General features: G+C 54.3%; 1 protein-coding gene across 4 annotated transcripts in view; it reads left to right on the forward strand.

Annotated features, from left to right (window-relative positions):
* The window catches only part of PIK3R6 (phosphoinositide-3-kinase regulatory subunit 6), a 42,352-nt gene that overhangs the window by 14,941 nt on the left and 7,910 nt on the right, over window positions 1-19,501 (forward strand). For all 4 annotated transcript variants that reach the window (XM_055794638.1, XM_027784875.2, XM_013298207.3 and 1 more), the window contains 13 exons: window positions 4,676-4,808; window positions 7,679-7,762; window positions 8,875-8,966; window positions 11,262-11,330; window positions 11,825-11,957; window positions 13,298-13,367; window positions 13,782-13,965; window positions 14,749-14,896; window positions 16,066-16,152; window positions 16,608-17,064; window positions 17,715-17,814; window positions 18,583-18,705; window positions 19,207-19,317. In XM_055794638.1, coding sequence (XP_055650613.1) covers window positions 4,796-4,808; window positions 7,679-7,762; window positions 8,875-8,966; window positions 11,262-11,330; window positions 11,825-11,957; window positions 13,298-13,367; window positions 13,782-13,965; window positions 14,749-14,896; window positions 16,066-16,152; window positions 16,608-17,064; window positions 17,715-17,814; window positions 18,583-18,705; window positions 19,207-19,317 — 1,671 coding nt within the window. In that variant the 5' untranslated portion in view covers window positions 4,676-4,795. The remainder of the gene's footprint in view (window positions 1-4,675; window positions 4,809-7,678; window positions 7,763-8,874; window positions 8,967-11,261; window positions 11,331-11,824; window positions 11,958-13,297; window positions 13,368-13,781; window positions 13,966-14,748; window positions 14,897-16,065; window positions 16,153-16,607; window positions 17,065-17,714; window positions 17,815-18,582; window positions 18,706-19,206; window positions 19,318-19,501) is intronic.

The raw sequence follows: 19,501 nt of genomic DNA on the forward strand, positions 1-19,501 counted from the left end.
CTGGGACAAGGTCCTTCCTTGTGTGGTCCCTCTGCTCCTGCTCGCAGTGGGGACGATGGTGGGGTTCCTACCCCCAGCCTTCAGGGGAGTGGGCCAGGGGTTCCCAGGTGGAAGGTCTGAGTTATTCCAGCAGGCACTAGAACCAGTGCAGAGCCCATCCCCAGAAATGGGGACAATATCCCCCTGCTTGTGACAGGGACCAGTCATTTCGAGAGGGATATGAGGCAGGCAGAGAGGGCTGTCTGTAGGGGGGGGCTCTGTCTTGTGCTCCCCTTCTCTGGGGACTGCGCTGACACTTGCTGCCAGCAGCCACCCCCGCCTGCTGCGCTGGGATCTCGGGATGTGGCAGTTAGTGTTGAGGGTCTGGTCCTAGGGACTCAGTGGAGTCCCCTCGGCTGAGTGTGTCCCTGCATGAGACACCAGGCCAGCAGTGCCAACCTGAGGGAGGTGACCTGGCTCACCTGGAGCCCTGGATGAAGAGGGGGGGCTGCAGCGCAGCTCAGACACGTCTCTGCAACAGCCATCCCCACGCAACACCTGAGCAAGCTGTGGGCATGGGGGGCCCCAGCTGGCTCACAGCTGGTGGTGGGTCAGGGCCCAATGGGTACAAAGTGCAGAGGTGGCTGTAACAAGGGTCTTTAGCCCCAGAAGGGGTGGCAATGGCAAAGGAGCCAGCAGGATGGGACTTGCCACTGCATGTGGAGGATGCAGGGATATCCCTCTCCATCTTCCCCAGGGAAAGAGTGATCACAGCGTCACATCCCAGCATGTTGCATCTGGTCTCCCAGGGGATTTATGGCTACTCTGTCCTGGGAACGGCCTGGCAGGCAGAAGCACACAGCGTGTGTGTTGGGGACCAACCCGGTCCCAGTAAGCCAAGAAAAAGCCTGGTGCAATGGTGGGGAACCTGCTACACCCCATGTTTCTGTGTGCCAGTGACATCTCCCACTGCTCTGACACCAGCACCGGGATTTCCGTGACATGTGCCTGCAGTTCCATACACCCTCTGCTAAAATACATTTTCACCCAAATCAGCAGCTCTAGGTGTGTCATTAGAGCGTCAGGTGGTTGTCATGTCCTTGCAGTGACACATGGCTTCTAGGTGGTGTTCAAGGAATCCCTCCTGCCAGGTGATGGGCTTCATCCCCTATGGTCAGCTTCTGCCCACAGCAGTGTCACTGCCAAGGCAGGGGCTGGCAGTCTCCTTCCCAGGGGTGCATCGGCTGGGTCTTTGTTCCCTGCCACTCTCTGCTCAGCCAAAGAGGTGCCAAGGTCAGATCATTTGGCACAAATCAGCCTGGCTTTGTTAATGTCACTCAGAATCTACCCATGCACCGTGGCTGGGGAGCAGCCTCCAGCTCCATGGGCAAGGAACTGTGGAAACGCTCTGCGTAAAGGCTGAATTTAGTCCTTGGTTACAGCACAGGCTCTTGCATCTTCAAAGCCTTCCTCACTGTGTTACGGGGTTTGGATTTGTGCCGGGGTGATTGCAGGGCTGGCTGCTGGCAGGAAAGTCCTGATGAAACCCAGGAGGAAAGGGCAGGCAGCATCCCCATCTGTCGTGACCAGGGAGGGCAGATGTGGTCCTGCTGTCTGAATGGCTCTGACCTGGGACTGGTGCTGTCCAGTCCTTCCCATCCTCAGCCCTGCATCCCTCCTTCTCCCCTGGGAGCCTTGGTACCCTCACCCTTAGGGAACAAAGCAGGCAGAAAACATCCCCAGTGAAAGCGGGTGATTTTCTGCTCATTTAGGTCCCTGTGCTGGCTATGGCCGGGCCAAGTGACAACCAGCAGCTGGTGCCTGGCAGGGACCAGACTGACCCCAGTCTTCCTCGACAGCCTGTTTCTATGTATGTCCTTTCATGGCTTTTCTCATATGACATTCACCTGTTCTCCTGCAGGCAGCATGATGGGGCGCTGGATATGCTGGGGACCAGTTTTGGGCATTTTATGTTGAATTTTCTTGGGACAGCCAAGACCTCGGGGCAGGCAGGTGGACTATGGATTCAATCTCAGCTCCTCTTTGCCGACAGTGGGGGAAACGAGCACTTTTTAAACAGACAGGTGAGCCAAGAAGCAAAGTTTCTCAGGCTGGAGGAGCTCACATTGCTCTGGCCCCATTAAGTCCTTTTCTAAATTTGGAAACAGCGCTGGCGAGCAGGTTCCGTGTTCAGTCACCATCGCCTCCCATGCGTGGGCAGGTAGGATGCGGATGTGGAAAACCACGGACGCAATTAGCAGCGGGCTGTTTTGCTTTGGCAGGCAGCCCCATGGAGCCCTGCGTGCAGCCCCAGCTCTGCCACTCAGGCGCCCTGGGTCTTCCACGGCATCGGGGAACCTCATGATGTTGTTCCCAGCAGGAAATCTCATTTTGAGAACCGCAGTGCCAACCAGCTCACTGGCTGTGTAACGCTGCTGTGTGGAGCTTGGTGCCTTTATACATGCAAGGGATTGGGAGAATCATTCACTTTCCTTCTCTAGCCAGTGATTCAAGGGGGTGATATGTAATTTTTGAAACTAGGAGGATTAATTGATGTTTTCCTCTGGCCCAGACCCTGACATACCAGGAGGCACGTCCCATTTCTGCCTGCAGAAGCAAAGCCCCGTTTATGTGCAGACGTGTGGCTGATGCTTGGTGCAGGCTGCCAGGGCTGCGGTCAGCTGTGGCTGAGCATGACAGCATCCTTCCCTTGCTCATGGCTCTGCACCGGGGGTGCTGAGCATCTCCTGGGAGTCACCTGGTGCCCAGCCAGGGGTGGCATGGTGGGTGCAGTAGGGAAGTCAGGTGGCTGTTCCATCAGCAGAACAACCTGTGGGCAGCCCCATGACTCAGCTGCATGGCGTGCGGAGGGGGAAATGTTTTACTGACCTTAGTAGACACCCTCTGCCCTGCCAGGCACCCCTGGTGCACCCCAGGGTGGTCACCTTAGAAGAGAAGGCAGGTCCCTTGCTGCAGCAGTATCCATGTGTCACAGAGACTCAATTCCGAGGTTGGTGTCAGGCATCAGCTGAGCTGGAGGAGGGTTGGGATCTCGTCGCCTCTCCAGGCACTGGGCCCCGGCCAGCTGTGCGAGCAGAGGCAGGGGGTTTGCTACAGTAAGCCCCTGGCCTGCAGAAGGTCCCCTGTCCTCATCTCCCTTGTCCTCTCTGCGTCCAGCCATGGCCAGGAGCTGCCCCCACGGCACTGCTGCTCAGCAGGCGGTGGAAATCCGCCGCGGTGGCTCAGTGCCAGACCTTGTTATCCAGCCCCGGGGCCAGAAATAAAGGCCACATGGGTCTGGGGTGGGTTTTGAAAATTTCGCGTGCTGCAGGAAACCTTTAATGAGCTTCTCCAAGCTGCTGAGAGCAGGATGCTCTCAGGGCTCGTGTGGTGCATGGCAGGGGTGTTCCCGCACGTGTCTGTCTGTGTCCCACTGCAGCTGCAAAGCTACTGGGTTTGGTGATGGGTATTTACAGATTTAAGACCTACCTGAGTAGAGTTAGGTCCTAAATCTACAAATGCAATAGAGAGAATCCTAAACAGAGCAAAGACATGAGCACAAGTGTGGGCTGATGGGCCGGCTGTGCTTGGAGGGATGCAGAGGACTGCCAGGACTGCGTTGTTGCTGCCTGTGCTGGTTTGGGGACCGCTGGAGGTGGGCCACATTTATCAACCATAATGTGGGTGTTTTGGGAAAATCACAGAATTCAGATCTAAGGGCTGGTGTTTTTTTCCATCCCTAAAGGCAAGCAGAGAGGGCAAAACTTGCAGGCTGGAAAAGCCTCAATCTAGAAATGCTGAAAGCGGTGCTGCAGCTCACTCAGGCTGTAAATACAGGCAGCGCAGTCCTGCAGTCGCTGCTGTGCCCATGAATGGGGAGATAAGAGAGGGTAACACACTGGAAGATGCAGGACCATGAGGTGTGGGAGCCACGAGCTGGGAGGTACCTGGCCACGGAGTAGGCTGCTGCAGCTGAGCATCTCGGAGATGGTATTTTTGCCTAGAAGATGCCGATGTCTCCTCCACTCCCCCGTGGCTGCCCCATGCCGGCTCCCCAGCCCGCTTGTACTTGTGTCACAGACAAATCTCCCTTCCTTCCTCTTCAGCTCTTAGGATTATTTTTTCTTCCTCTTTCTTTGGAGAGAACAATGCTTGAGGGCAAGGGAAGCTGTCTGGCTCCAGGCTGGCTTTCCTCTGCAGCATAACCAGCTGCCGAGCTTTCCTTAGGGTTTGTTTCTCTGGGATGCTGGATCAGGATGGCAGCGGATCAGCACACCAAGCATAGAAACCTCTTGGAAATTTGGCATCTTTTTTTGTTGTTGTTTTCTGATTGGACTTTGCATTTCAGACTCACTTTGACTTAACCTGAACATTCTTAAATCCTGGGGAAGATGAGGTTCCTGATCCTGCCCTGGTCAGTGATGCTGATGCTCATCCCTGGGCACCTCCTTGCTGTGGGAGGCTTTGGGAACCAAGTGTTCAGACGGGTTCAGCTTTAAGTTGAAGCTGTCTTCAGGGAAACACAGCCCCTGGGGCATGCTGTGCTCACCCTTTGGGATCTACCACCCTGGGATCCCATGCCCACGGTGTCCTAGTGGCTTGGCGCTCCCCCCACACCCACACCCCCACCCCCGGGTTCAGGCTGATCCTGATCTCCATCACCATCCTGAGCCAAGTGTGCTCTGTTTTTTTGCAGGTGAAACACAGGACCCAAGGCCATGCCCACGTGGAGTGAGGAGCAGCTGCGCACTCACCTCATCATTGCAGACGCCCTGTGGCCCCTGTGCCCACCCCGTGCTGCAGCCTCAGCTCGGCCATGGAGAGCACAGGTGGGTGATGCTGAGCCCCCCCGGGGTGCCAGGGTAGGGGGATCCCAACTGAATGAACCCACCTCACCCACCTTCTTGTACCTTGATTACCCTCTGATACAATATGTGGGTACCTAAGGAGGATTCACCGCCCCTGGGCAGACCTTGCTCTTTGCAAGGTGTTGGCAGACACTGCTGGACAGACGGGAGATGAGGCATGAAGCAACCGAGGGGCAGCCAACGCGTCTGCAGTAGGGGGGCACTTTGAAAGCACCAGATCTGGCAACCATTCACATTTGAATTTTAAAGTACTTTCATGTTTTATTGTATTTTTTTGTGTCCATTTTTCCCCCCATCTGTGTTTTATTTTCATACGGTTTCACAAGCTGGTATTGGTCTTCCAGCGCCCCCAGGTCAGGATATCAATGCTCAAATATTTTATTTCATTATTTGTTGTTGGTAGGTTAAGACTGTTTTTAGATCAAAGTGCCTCTTGTTTGTGTTGGACAAACGCTTTGACGCTCTGCTCCCCATGAAGAAACCTCAGCGATCATGACCGTAGACGCTTTGATTTAGAAAAAGAGAACAGTATTTATATTAGTGCTCAGGAAAAAACTTCCCCTGGTAATTAAAAACATACACAAACAAAAATAGGAAATTTCAGATAGTCCATTATTGTGTGATTCCCTAGTGCAAAATCAATGGATATAACAGTGAAATAGAGGAGCTTTACCAAATCACTGGAGAGGGAACAAAAAGGAGAGAAAATAAAAATTTCCAAGATATTTCCCCAAGCAACACTTCCAAAATGAGAAAAATCCCATTTCAAAGAACATTTGTGCACTGTAGTTTCTCCCCCAGAGGGTACGATGGCATGACCTGTGCTGGCAGAGATGGGACTTCCCATGTACGCACACACGACTTCACAACAGCGTGTAACACACGTGAATGACTGTGAATTCGAGTGTGTGTGGTTGTTTTCTGACACGGCTTCAACTGAAGCCACGGCAGGAGGTACTGCTCTGCAGAAGCCTGAATCCAGTGAACCCTCCATACAAGCATCCTTAAGGGGATGCACTTCCCTGGGGTCAGCAGCCAGGAGAGCTATTTTGGCCATTGGAGTGTACTCAGGAATAGGCCATCCCCATTTACATTTTGCATTTCCCAGTTGTCTTTCATGCAGGGCTTGTGTCTGCTGCCCCTGTGGCCCGGTCACCATCTCATGGGACCCATGGCCCTGCAGTCTTGGGCTCGGAGAGGGCAGGAGTGGCTTGTCGTGTGTCTGGCTGTGTTGCCTGCCCTGAGAGTGCCGAGGAGGTAGCAAGGATGCTGTGAGGGGCAGAGTGCTCCTGCTCTCTCATGTGCATCACCAGTGGGAACAGTGGCAGCTGTGGGGTGTCACATCTACTCCCCTGCGTGATGACCCTGGGCCACCACTAAAAGACACAGCAGAAGAGCAAAAAATCATCTCTGTTTTTTGCTTCAGACCCATCCTGAGATGGTGTATGGGTCTGCATGGCAGGAGGGACCAGATACTCAAAGCTGCCCCACCTCCTGCATGATCGTGTCTTGATGGATCTCTGCCCCCAGGAACTCCCAGTGGAGATGCCCCCGTTGGTCTGACCCACCAGCTGAGCTGTAAAACCCTGTCAGTGTTTTCCTGTTTCCCTTCCCATAGCTCCCAACCAGCCAGCTCCCATCCCGCCTCCCCCAGTCACTGTTCCTTGCAAAGCCCTGGGATGTGATTACCACAGACAGCTGAGATCCTCCCCTGGATCAGACCATGTTCCGGCTGCTGTAGCCTACATGCTACAGAAGGAGAACATAACCTAATAATTCCCAACCTCATATAATGCTTTTTTTTTTTTTTTTTTTTTTTTTTTTTTAATTACAAAGGAACGATAATCATTTTGCCTCTAGGGGAAGAGTAGCCCAGTGTAAGGAGGGACACAAAGACAGGTTGTGGTGGAGTAGAGGGACCTTGCAGCTTTCCTGACCAATACCCCACTGCTGTCGGGGCTGACTTGTATTTTACATCTGCAAGATGTTGGCACACATAGCCGGCCAGCTGTCGTGCAAGTGAGCTCATGATCACAAGTCCTCACCTCACGTACGAGTCATACCCCAAACTGGGTCTGAGGTTGTCGGGCTTATTTTTGGCTGAAAGCAGGATGCAGTTTGGTTTTGACATGTGCAAGGCTTGCGTGGCAGCTGCCGGGCAGAAGCACCAACTTCAGGTCCCTGCCTGGGGGAGCAGAAGGTACCTGGGGCCCATGGGTGGCTGGTCGAACATGGAGGAGAGGCTGTGAGGGGTCGTGGGTGGAAGGCAGGAGGTGACATGCCAGCTTGGTGGCTCTGCTTGGGTTTCCCACGAGAGGTGAGCTGCTGATGTGAGCAGCAGACCTTGCGGCAAGAAGGCTTCTTGCGACAGGCATAGGGCTGAGGCTGAACCCATGCAGTACCGAAATGGAGAGGTGTTTCTGCTCTTGCATGGTGACAAACTGTGGTTTAATTTTGTTAGTTTCTATATTTAATGTGTGGGGGGGTTTATTTTTAAATTTTATTTCAACTGAACAGGGAGAGAGGGGCTCTGCAAAGCTCAGCCATCAGCAGTCCTCTGCAGAGCTTCTCTACCACCCCATCCCTGTAGGAGCACTTTGCTCTCCAGTATGGCTCCAGGGGCCACCAGTCCGTGGGGTGGCATTCACCCCCAGCTCTGGTGGCCCTGGGGAGAGCTCTGCCCTGTATCTATTGAGGCTCATCTGGGCTTGAAACCTGCTGAGACCATCCTGAGGGGTGCAGTCCCCGTACTCCCCCACAGCAGTGCCTCCTCCCCTGGGGCTGTCCCCTGGGGGCTGGCCTGGCTGTTCACGTCCTCTTTGTCCCTGCAGAGGTAGAGTCGGACATCCTGCGCCGTGTCCGCACGCTGCTACGAGAGCTGGATGGGCACCACCCCACCTGCCAGTGCGACCGAGGTGAGAGACCCCTGGCACAGCTTCTGGGGGTCAGTGCCACCCCCAACGCTGCCTTGCTGGGGCATTTTCTTGGCCCCAAACCCCTCACTGCTCCCCTCTCTCTCAGTCAGTGCCAGAGTGGGGGGACACGGGGTGGCTTCACCTCTCTGGCACTGCTCTGCCCTTTCTAGCCTACTTTTGGAGGTGCTAAATCTTTGACCAGCTCCTGGTGTCTGCCATGCAGTGGCTTTCATCCCTCCTTTATGTAACTGTTACACCTTTCACACCCTGCACTCACCCAGGAGGTCCAGCATTGAGGTGGGACATCAAATGCCAGAGTCTGTGATGCTGTTCCCAGCTCTGACACTGACTTGCCACATAGCCCTGCCCAACTCACTTAACACCCCTGAGCTGCAGTGTCCCCGTCCCTCCCCGCGGGGATATCGCTTTGCACGCACTGCTTGGGTCCTCGCTAAAGAGTTCGTTGAAATCCCCGTGTTAAGGTTTTGGAGAATAAAACTCTAGCTGACCCAGCAACTGGACTGCTATAGCTGTAGGAAGCTTAATTAATTTTGAAAAATTGATTTTACTTGGAGCGCATGGAATATTTTGCAGTTAATTAAATTTGATTTTGTCTGGAACGAGCCTTGGCATCTGCAGGACTGAGATGCTTTGTGGTCCTTGCTCTGAGTGTGAGCTATTGGCACTCAGTGTTCAGGTGCTGTGTGCTGGGACCAGCAGGAACCCAAATTTCTCGGGGCAGGCGGTGAAAGCAGACAGTCATAAACAGAGGGAATGGGAAACAAACTTCATGTCCATTGCCCTGCCTTGCTTTCCTCCAGCCTCCCAATCCTAGGATCTCTAGGACCTTTTTCCAAAGGTCTCCCAGTATTAGAGGTACGATACATCAATGCTGCATCCAGAATCGAGGCAGCAGCAGCATTTGTCCCTTGCAGAGGGTGGATGACTGAAGCAGGGGGCAGGGAAGCCTGCTTTAGCTCTGAGAGTGATGTCAGTGTAGCATCCCAGCAGGTGATTTTGGCTGCAACAGTGCCCAGGTTCTCCCAATTCCTCTGTGATCCAGCACTGTTCTCCTTGGCAACCTGACCTCTTTCTTGGCTTTCATTTCTCAGGGATGCTGCGATGGACTCTGCATAAAAAGATTGACCAGAATCCCAGCAACAGCTCCATCCTGGTCAGGATCCTGGTGAAGGAGCTGGAAAGGGTGAGTGCCTGGGTGCAGGGTGCAGGGCTCAGCCCCTCCGCAGCATGTGCCTTGCTGTGGGGCCCAGGGGAGCAGAGGGATGTTTTTAGGCACCTTGAGCCTGGCTGGAGACCCTGGCTCATAGCACAGAGTGCAAAACTGTGGAACACGGGGGCAGAGCTGTAGCTCATCCCCAGCTGATGGCTGCAGGGACCAAGGTTTGCCACAAAAGTGATGAAGAGTCACTTTTGGCAGAGCAGGGAGTCTCCCCAGGCTCCTTGATGCTGCAGCAGCCAGAGGCAGGCAGCCCTTTGCAGTTTGCAAACAGCACAGAGCACTCCTGACCACCACAAACCTCCCTCCAGCTGTAGTCGCAGGCAGAACGGAGATTTCTCCTCTGCCTCACTCGTTTCCACCCCAAACAGTGTCAGAGCAGAAACATCTAACCCAGTGTCCTGTCCTGTGAGCATCTGATGGAAAACTTGTGATGGATTATTTGTTCCATTGATTTGTCTTGTCATTTTCTGTTCCTGTGTAAATCTTTAGCACCCTCAGCATCCTGTCACGACTTGGTTTGTAGGTTGATGAGATGTCATGTGTAGAAGTAGCACCTATTCTTTCTTAGGAGCGTCCCTCATTTCACCCAGTGCCCTCTCATTCTGGCGTGGGGAGGAACAGCCCTTGTCCCCCCTCCACCTCCTCCTCCCCACCCCGGTGACAAGCCCCTGCAAGTCATCCCTGGTGCAGAAACCTCCCTGTACCATTTTCTCTGCACCTTTGCTATTTCTTCTTTCGAGCTGGAAGGACGGAGTTGCCTTGCTCAGCATCGCTCAGCTCCTGTGTACCCGGCCAGCTGCAGCTCACCGCGCCGGGGGGGCCAAGCACCCTCCGCAGTGCCGTCACCTCTCTCCGTCCGCACGCCCCTCGCAGCCCTGAGCCCCGGCAGCCCAGCACAGACCCCCGTGCACGCATCGCAGTGATTCCTGCCTGCCTGTTAAGCAGCTCTGAGGCTGTTTGCAGGCTGCAGCTCTCATGCTGTGGCAGTTGAGCTTCCATCAGTGCCTTGGGAAGGGAAGTCACCAAGTGGCTTTGGCAAATCCAGACGGATGGGAACACCCACATCACCCTTGGTTATGGATGCAGGGATTCCCCCAGGGGGCTTGAGGTCTGCTTTCCTCTGCAAAAGCCATGTCACTCCCTCCCAGTTATGCCTATTATCACTCTGCTACTCTTATCTTTCCTTGCCCAGGAGGGGTGGCAGGCCTCCTGGTCTGTAATTCCCTTCATCTCCCTGAAGCTCTTCTTTGGAAATCAGTGTCAATTTTTCTTGGGTTTTTTTCTTGTTTGGGTTTGGTTGGTTTGGGTTTTTTTACCCCATTCCTCTGGTACTGCAGCAGCTCTGAGCAGTCAGTATCAACCACAGATGACAATTAAGCAATTTCATGCTTGAGTTTCTCTGGGGCCCTGGGCAAATATCAGCTGGTCTCAGCAATTTTGTTAATATTCATTTTACTGATCATTTCTAAAGCTTTGCTGCCATCAGATCCATTTAGCTTAGATCCATCAGCACAGCAGCCCTGAAGAAAGGTGCTAGAAATATCTTTGGGGTGGAAGTATCTTTCCCAGGTTTATCCAGGGGCATTCCTGTTGCTGGAGCTGTTAGAGCCAGGCCAGGCTGCAGGGAGGGGCCAGAGCTGTGTCAGCTCGAGCATCCATCTGGCTTCCCATGGGCCAGAATGGGGACACAAGAGCATCTCTCCTCCCTGTTCACTCTGGTCGCACACCCACCAAATGTAAGTCAGGCTTTTTCCAGAGGTTTTGTATGTCCGCGTGAGTTTTCGCAACAGAAAAGAACTCCTTAATGAGCTCAGTTAGAAACTTCTGCTAGCCCGCTCCTACCATGGCTGCCATGTGTGTGCTGCACAGCTCTGTGCCAACCATCTCTCAGCAGCTCCCGGAGCCCCTCACATCCCTACAGCAACCTCTAGCCCTGCAGCGTGGCAGTGGCCATGGCAGTGTGGTCCACCCCCCACCAGGGCTTGGCTTGTATGCACGGGATGCCCACCATACCCCAGGGACATCCTGCCCACCCTGATGGCCCGTGGAGAGTCCCAAACTGCACCTTGACCCGAGGAGCATCACCCCCCTAAGCCAGGGTGAATGCCTGTGCTCACCCTGTGTGTCTGAGCTGCTGAGCAGACAAAACCCAGCACATCCTGGGGCTCTGGTGGCTCTCCTGGCTCTGGTCTCTGGTGCTGTTCACCCCAGCATTCTGCCAGGCGCTGCCTGCGCTGACTGTGCCTTTCGGTTCCACAGGCGGAGCGAGGCGACTTCAGACATTACATCATCCCCTTGCTGCACACGCTGATGTACACCTTGATAAAGGTAACCTACCACGGGCTTCGCTGGGGCAAGATCCAGGGAAATCAGAAGCCACAGGAAGGGTCACCTGAAGTCACTCAGCACCTATTCCTGTGCTGAAATATCCCAGTACCTGCCCAGCAAAGCCCTGGGACTACCACGGGTGGACTCATTTGTGCATTTCCCAGGGTGCTGTTTGATGGCTGAGACACTGTCACCTGTGCCAAGTATGGGAGTGACAGGTTCTTCCAGCTGACCCCCTTTTCTGGAGGTGTTTTGGTGCCTGATGGCGTAGGGAGCCACAGCCTGGCAAAAATGTGTGCCCACAGCCCTTCGGTGGCTATTGCTGGAGGCTTCCAAACAACCGTAGAGCCTGATTCTGCTTCATATATTGCATTTAAATCCATATTGAATTTGGTGTAGCTCTGGGCTCTCCCACCCTGGGGTCTGCTGTGGGGAGAGCACCGTTAGGGATGACTGCCCGTGGCATCTCCTTACCTGCCCCTTTCTCGCTCCAGGCTCCCTGCATCTCCGATGAGCTCTGCGGCAGGGTGTACGATTTCTGTAAGAAGCTGCTCACCCTGCCCAAGCCTTTCTGCACCATCGGTTTGGACTATGCCATCAGGCTGAAGATGGAAAGGACAGCACCGGGTACGAAGTCTTCTCCTCAGGGGTCCTCAAGGCAATGGTAGTGGGGGTCTGGAGCATTCCATGCCTGAGATGGCCTTTGTCTAATGCAGTGAGACGTGGCAGGGATTTCTGCAGGGGGCTAGCCAAATGCCTGGGGGTCTTAGGGATGTATTTGGATGGGACGGTTCCCCTGATTTCAGGCTGCTGAGCCTGAGTTATGCAGAAAACCTTGGGGTCCTCCTGCTGTCAGGGTAGGTACCACCAGAGCCAAGTCCAGCCCGCCTAAGGCCAGGTGTATATACACCCTCTGTCTGCATGGGAAACGGGGTGGTTACGCTCCCAGCCTGGGCATCTCAGTACGTTTTGTGGCGGTCTCCTTTTTGCAAAGCGAAGTCTCCATCTGAGACAGTTGCAGGCTGTCCAGCATGGGCTCCCCCTCCACTACTTGCGCACCAGGTTTTAGACACTAATATGTTGTTAGTTTCTGCAGGGAATAGTTCCTTTTATAAAGCAAGCCAGAGGACAACTCTGTTTTCTTTTTTCTCTACCTTGCTCATTAAAGTTCTTCTTGTTGAAGTTTTCTTTAATAAAAGTCCTTAAAAGCAATCCTGTAAAACAGTGCAAGGTGCAGACACCTTGCGAGGTGGAGGTAAAATATGAGAGATCTGGTGGGAAATCAGAGAGAAAGTGCCACTCTTGGTAGTGTCAGCCCATCACCCCGACCATCCTTCCCCAGGACAGCATTTTCTGAAGCTCCAAGGTCCACCTTCATCTCACCTTTCTTTCAGATTCTTTTAGAATCTTTTAGAAGTTTGGTAAAAGAATGATTCGATGTGGAGAGATGAGGCTTTCCGGCAGGGCTGCTCTCAGAGCACCGCAAGGCTCACAGGATGACTGCACCCGAGCTGTGTGGGGTTGGTGTATCTTCCCCACCCCAGAGCTGGGTGAGGGTAAAGTACATCTCTCCTCATTCAGAAACATGTCGTGTTCTTCGTATCCACCCGAGCGCTGTCCCCCGCTGTGGCCACGGGGATGGAGACCGGGGGTAGGGCTCTTCCTCCTGCTTCCGACCCTGCTCCCAAGCTCATAATCCACTAAACAAAGGAAGGGAAATACAGGAAATCATCCCTGAATAGAAGGGGTTTTCTTTTTATGTAGCATGTCTTTGTCCTTGGCTGTTTTTAACTCTGGGCCTGATTCTTGGCTCTTTTACATCATGTCTCCAGCAATGGGTGTTGGCCAGCCTTGGCAGAGCCGCCACCAGCCTCTACAACCAGGAGCAGCACCGAGCTGCTCCGGGGAGTCGCGTTGTTATTTCTCATGCTCTGACTCCTGCATGTTTGTCCTTTTGCATTTGCTAGGTACATTGTACCAAAGGATGGTCATTTCCGAACAAAGCCTCAAAAGCGACCCGTACCCTTATCAGGAAAAGTGAGTGCACTTCTTTGAATGTATTGTTGCTTTTATTTCTTTCATAGCCCCACAGTGAAATCTCCTTTTCCTGCACTCTGAATTAATGCCAGGCGGAACAGACAATTTGGACATGAACCACACGGCAGTACATGGTCTTGGGGGACACAATTTGGTGGCATCCACAGCCTCGCTAAAACAAGCTTTGCATTGGGAGGAGCACGTCCCTCCCATGTGTCCCAATTTATTTCTGTGGTCCTGGGAGGCAGGAAGCTTCCCTTGGTGGGAGACAGGGCAGGGCAGGGAAATATCAGCAGCGACTCTTTTCCTCTGTACAGGATAATGGGGACGTGAGCTGCTCATGCCAGCCCTGATGTCAGTAACAGGGAGTCCTCATCTCACCTCCCTCTTTTCTCATCCTTCTGCCCCACGCAGGATTTTCATCTTTGCTGATCCCGAGCTGCTCTCTGAAGCCATCTGCAATGCACTAGTCACTGACACGGAGGCAGCTCGGGTCTCCCAGAGCCCCCGGGCATGCATGTGCTATGTGATCCTCCACACCATGCAGGCGGCCCTGGGCGAGGGCTGCGACATCAGCAGCTTGAAGGCGACCTTGCAGGTAACTGGCAGCACTTCTGCAGCACCACCACTTATGTTTTTCTAATGGTCCTGCTCTTGCTGGGCACCAGGGGAAGGTTTTTTGGCAAGTGGAGAGACCCCCAGCCTCCTCACTGCTGGTCTCCAACCCCAGTAGCCCATGTTACTTGCAAGGCTGGGCTAAGGGCGAAGCAAGTGTTAAATGAAAAAAATTCTTCAAATATTAAAACAGTTGCTGTAGCAGGAGCCAGAAGTTTTGGATCTTCACTCTGAGCCTTCAGTTTTGCACAGCAAAGCTGGGCTCTGCAGCTGAAATACAGGCTGCTCTGAGCCACTGCTCATGCAAAAGCAACTCAGCAGAAAGGTTTCAGCCAGTTTTCTCCAAAACCTCCTGCAAGGAGCTGTGGGGCCACAGCAGGACAAATGTCTGGTGCAGAAAGGTGACTTTGCAGGGGCTCTTAGTGATTTCCTTTGCAAGGACACCTTTTTGTGCCAGCTGTCCCCATCTCCTGAGGGCTGTTCGAGCTGCCAGCTCTGCTGCTGGCTCTCTGAGCTTGTGGCAGCTGGCAGCACAGTGCCCATCAGCTACAAACCTGCCAGAAAAAAGCTTTAAGCAGACGGTACAGCCAACACCTCTCCTCCTGCAGCCTTCCCCAGGGACAAGGAGGCATTTGTGTCCTCTGCTGAGAAACAACAACTCTTGCAGGACACGTTTGCCCTCTTTCTGCCCCCTCCCACAGCCCTTCCCATGGAGCATCTCCCCTTTTCACTCCCCCCTGGGTGTTAACAGCTGCTTCTCACATAGGTTATGCCCACGAGTGATGTCGAGCACTGGTTCCGGCAAGTGGTGGTGGCAGTGGAGTGTGCAGGAAACCAGGCGAGTGCAGACCGCAGCCAGCACGCGGCCAGGCTGGAGGAGATCTCCCACGCCATCCTCAGCTCCTGCCAAGCAGGTGAGCTCCCGGCCAGCCATGCACAGGGTGTTAAGGGAGCTGTGCAAGCTGGCAGGCCCTTGCCTCGCTGCTATATCTTCACCATTGCCCTCCCAGAGCTGTCCATCCCCAGCTCCCGTCTGCCTCTACCTCAGCAGCATCCATCACCCGGTCAGGTCCTTGCAGCCTGGCTCCTTGCAGGGACCTGATGTCCAGGATGGCAAACGGCATGTGGCAGTGGAAGGCACCTGAGGAAAGGGACTGTGGCAAACTGCTGCTAGTTCAGCGGCCCTGAGGCCTGGAGATGCATCTGTTGTTTGCAAAGGGTGCTACAGGTGTCAGCCAGGGGAGCTGGACATCAGGACTCTAGGGCTTTGCTGGTGTACTGGGGAGTCACTGCGCACCACTCCATGCAACCCTGTGCTGATGTGGATGGTGGCACTGCCATCTTCTCCCATCCCTGGCAGAGCTCTGTTCCAGCCTGGTGCCATCGGGGCTACACAGACTATAACACGTGTCCCCATCTGTCACAGCTCCTCACACAAATCTGGGCTAGACTAGAGGGAAATGGGAGTCATGTTTCCCTCTTCCTGGCTACTACTGGTGGAAGGTCCCTACACCCCAGCCCCCTCCTTGGAAAGAGCTGGAGACTGTACCAGTGCAAGACGTGAGGAGGAACAGCCAGTGGGGCAGGGAGAGGAGTGGGATCGTATCCTTCTGATGGAAGTGAGCTATTAAATTGTCTCCCTGCTTCTCACAGAACTATAATGGTTTAAAAATAGCCAGTGATGGTGGGGTCAAAGGGCTCCCTTGAATCTCAGCTGATATGACTGAGGCAGGTCCTGCCATGTGGGTTGAAGGCCCAATGCCAGAAGAATGTTTTCTTTATTTTGCAATTCCTCTGCTGTCCACAGCAAAGCAAGGTCCTTCTCTCGGCCATGCCTCAGTTTCCCCATCTTCATTTCTCCCTTCCACCAGTGGTGCAGGTATCTTCCTGTGGCTCAGTCTCGAGAGCAGAGATCTGTGATTACAGCCTCCTGTCTGGCCAGAAGGCAATGAGGGTGGGAGAGCCCTTGGGGGCTCAGCATGGGCCATCTCAGCCATGGTCTGAAGCACAGCACCAGTGGGGGTTCATGCATCTGTGGGGGAAAGCTGGTCCCGTGTGTTACAAGCATCCTTGTTTCCCCCAGGTGATGCTCCCCTGGGAGGACTGCAGGACACCCCTCTGCCCAACCCCAACATCAGCTTTCACCTCTGGACAGAAGATGACCAGCTCTGTGAGTGCCCTGTGGGGCTGTGGGGAGTTCGGACAGTGCCTGAGGCTGGGAAGCCAGTGCAAAACATATAATTTAGCCCTGATTATTGAGCAGTGAGTTTCATAACCGTCACCCAAGGGCCAAGCTCATGGAGGCTCGTGCCGACTGCACCAGCCTTCCTACTTGTGCGGTGTTGGGGTCAGATCAGGGGATTAGTGGGGGGAGAGGGGTGAAGGAGACAAGGAGAGGATCCTTGTGGGAGAGGCTGAGCAGGATGTGCCCGCAGTACATGATATGAGTGATACTGAGCTCTTTTCATGGTACAGTGTGAAACAGGACTGAAAGACTGACTCCTCTTGGACCTGCTGGTGGAGGTCTTGGCCCTGCGGTTTGCATGAGAGGAGGGGTGCTGAGCAGGATTATGCTCAGCCTGGCTTTGGTTGTATTTCCCTCCTCAAGCTCCCTTCTGCCTGCAGGGAAGGAATTGGTGCTGTTCATCCGCCCGCTGTCGCAGAGCTGCGAACCCGACTGCCTAAGCCAGGACCTGGACAACTTCGAGATCCAGGACATCATTTCGGATTGCGAGTGCTGCGAGCAGACCCGCTTCTCCGTGCTCTCCACTGACAGTGGCATCGAACGAGACCTGCTCATGGCAGTCGAGGAGCCTTTTGCCCCTTGCGGTGCTGAAACAGAGCAATCCCGGCTCCACAGGAAGGGTGGCATTAAAAAAAAGCCGTCGCCACTGGAGAGCATGGCCTTCCTGCAGGCTGGCTGCAACGGTGCCGGGACGAAGTCCCCGGTGAAGCTGCAGAGGAGACCAGGCATCACCCCGGAGCCTGCAGCCCCGCTCCAGAGGCTGCACACTGCCCGCATCGTGCTGCTGGGGGACGACCGGGTCCTAGGGCGCCTGGCCCAAGCCTACCACTCTTTGAGGTAACCAGCAGCCATGGCTTCTGGTGGCTTGGGGGAAGGGAGGACAGAGTGTGGGCTTTGCATCTTCTCCAAGATGGCTGGGGAGGGGGTTGGGCTCCAGCAGTACCTGGGGCAGGGTGACACTCAGGTATTTTGCACCCAAATGCATCTGACTCCCCTGGCTGCATGGCACCATTTGGCTCTGTTGACCCAAGTGATGCACGCAGTGAGGCTTTTTCCCTTCTGCCCATAGAATAGGTTAAATGAACCATAAAGGAGGCAAGACATTTTTCTGTGCAAAAGGGAAAACTTCTAAAGAAAAGCTTTTTTCCAGCTGGCTCTTCCCAGCTGGTTCACCTGGGCCAGGAGAGCAGCATGGGGTGGGACTGAGTCACAGTGCAGGCAGCAGAGCTGGGTGCAGATGGGACCACCAGTCCCAGCCAAGAGCCTGTCTGTGGGATGCCCCTTACCCCCACCATCTTGCCTTGCTCAGTTTGAGAGCCCGGGGGCGTTACTGCTATCCTGTTGCACTGGGCAAGGGAGGCGTGCGTGCAGGGCATGCGCTCCTGGTGCAGAGCAGCTGCGGTCTCTTGGCACTGCCCAGCCTTGGCCAAGAGCCATGTTCTTCCACCTTCCCCTTGTGACACGGCTATTTATTTTTCCATTTCAAGGAAACGAGAAACACGGAGAGTTTTCCTGACTCCCAGGCTGAACCTGCAGTTCTACTACATCCCAGTGGTGACAGGGCAGCCAAACACCTTGGCCATGACGGTGAGTCTGGGCTTGGCAGCTCTGGCTGCTGCCGCTGGCTGCCAGCAAATGATGGTGTTTTTGGAGGAAGAAGAGGGAGGGGGTTACAGGAATTCATGTCCATTAATGCCTTGTTCCTAGAACAAGGAGGATGGGAGCCAAGGCAGGGCGGCTGGGCTCCATTTGCGGACTGTCTTCGGGAATCCATCAGCCCTGGAGACATTCGGGTTGCTCCAGTCCCTGACAGGTGATAACTCACAGCCTAGTGATGGCATCAGTTCTGCTTCTGTGCCCCAACTATAGGAGGATCGAGGGATGTCATTAATAAATGACTGATGCTCTTCACCTCCCAAACACTTAAGGGAAGCAGGTGCCCCTTACCTAGAGCTTTGCCTGCTTGGTCACGGCCCCAGTTTTAGTTCTGCAAGCCACTACCTAGCAGTTTATCTTGGGCACATCTCTTCCCCTCTGACAGCCTCAAGACAGCTATAAATAAGTGGTTGCACTCCTCACAGTATTTTAAGCTGGCCTAGAGCTGGCTGTGAGCCCTGACAAACGTGCCATTATTAAAAAGAGTATTTCTTCCTTCCATTCTTCACTTAGTTTTTGTTCTCGAGCACCTGCTAAAGGAGTGCTGCAAGAAGTGTTTTGCCATCTTTTCTGGACCAAGCAGGGAAGCGGGAGGGATGGGGGAGCTGCCCATGGGGTGTTCGTGCCACAGCTCCCTCTGCCTTTTCTATGGCTATTTTGAGCCATGATCATACCCTGAGCCGTGTGTTTCTCCTGCAGGACCATGCTGCCACCGGTGATGAGGAGCTCTGCGAGGTGGCCGGCTACCTGGGCAGAGCTGACCCATGGTACGAGAGCAACATCAATACTCTGTGCCACGTGATTCCCAAGCTGGCCGCCATGGTACGAGTGAAACCTTCCCACCTCCCCAGCCCAGCCAGTTTCCCAAACACATCTGCCAGACTGAAGATGAGCTCGTGCCCTGCAGGGCCCCTCCGTGCCCCACACAGCGGCTGCCAACCCGCCCCAGTGCCCTGCACCCAGAAAGGTGCATGCGGCTGATGCTGCCACAGCCCACAAAACCCATTTGCTGCATTCAAAGAGGGTTTTTTTTGGTCAAGGGATAGGAAATGGCAGGTTTCAAGAAAGAAAATGTAAATGAGGCATTGCTGAAATAGCCCCAGCTCTCATTTCCCGGCAGTTTGAGCCACCATTGATAGCTTGCAGAAAGGCTGAGAGGTGGGTGTAAGTCTTCGTTTCTCCCACGCGCTTTGGCTAGTTGTGGGAGAGCAGGTCAGTGCTGCCCTGGGCGACATTGCTCATTATCTAGGAAGACATAAGAGTTTGTGGCAGTGTTTTTGAGAACTGACTGTGGGTGATCCATAACGTGATTTGCCCCCCCAGCCTTCCTCTCCAAGCAAACATCTTGTGACTGATCTGTTCATCACCGATGTGATCGCTTACTACGTTCGCATGGGCACCCAGCCTGTCTGCTTCCAGGTCTACACTGTGAAGGTGGGTGCTGCAACCCTCGTGCCTTCATGTGGCCCTGCAAGAGCTTGCAGAGCCCGGCTGTGGGCAGAGCTGTGCAAAGCCAGTGGGGTCTGGGGGCTTACAGCAGATCTGAGCCGGGTCCCCATGCTCCCCAGCCTGTCCCCTCCTTGCCAAGCTCCTGGATCTAGCGACTCCTGCTGCAGAG

Source organism: Falco peregrinus, chromosome 2, assembly GCF_023634155.1.
Source record: "Falco peregrinus isolate bFalPer1 chromosome 2, bFalPer1.pri, whole genome shotgun sequence".
NCBI classification, from domain to species: Eukaryota; Metazoa; Chordata; class Aves; order Falconiformes; family Falconidae; genus Falco; species Falco peregrinus.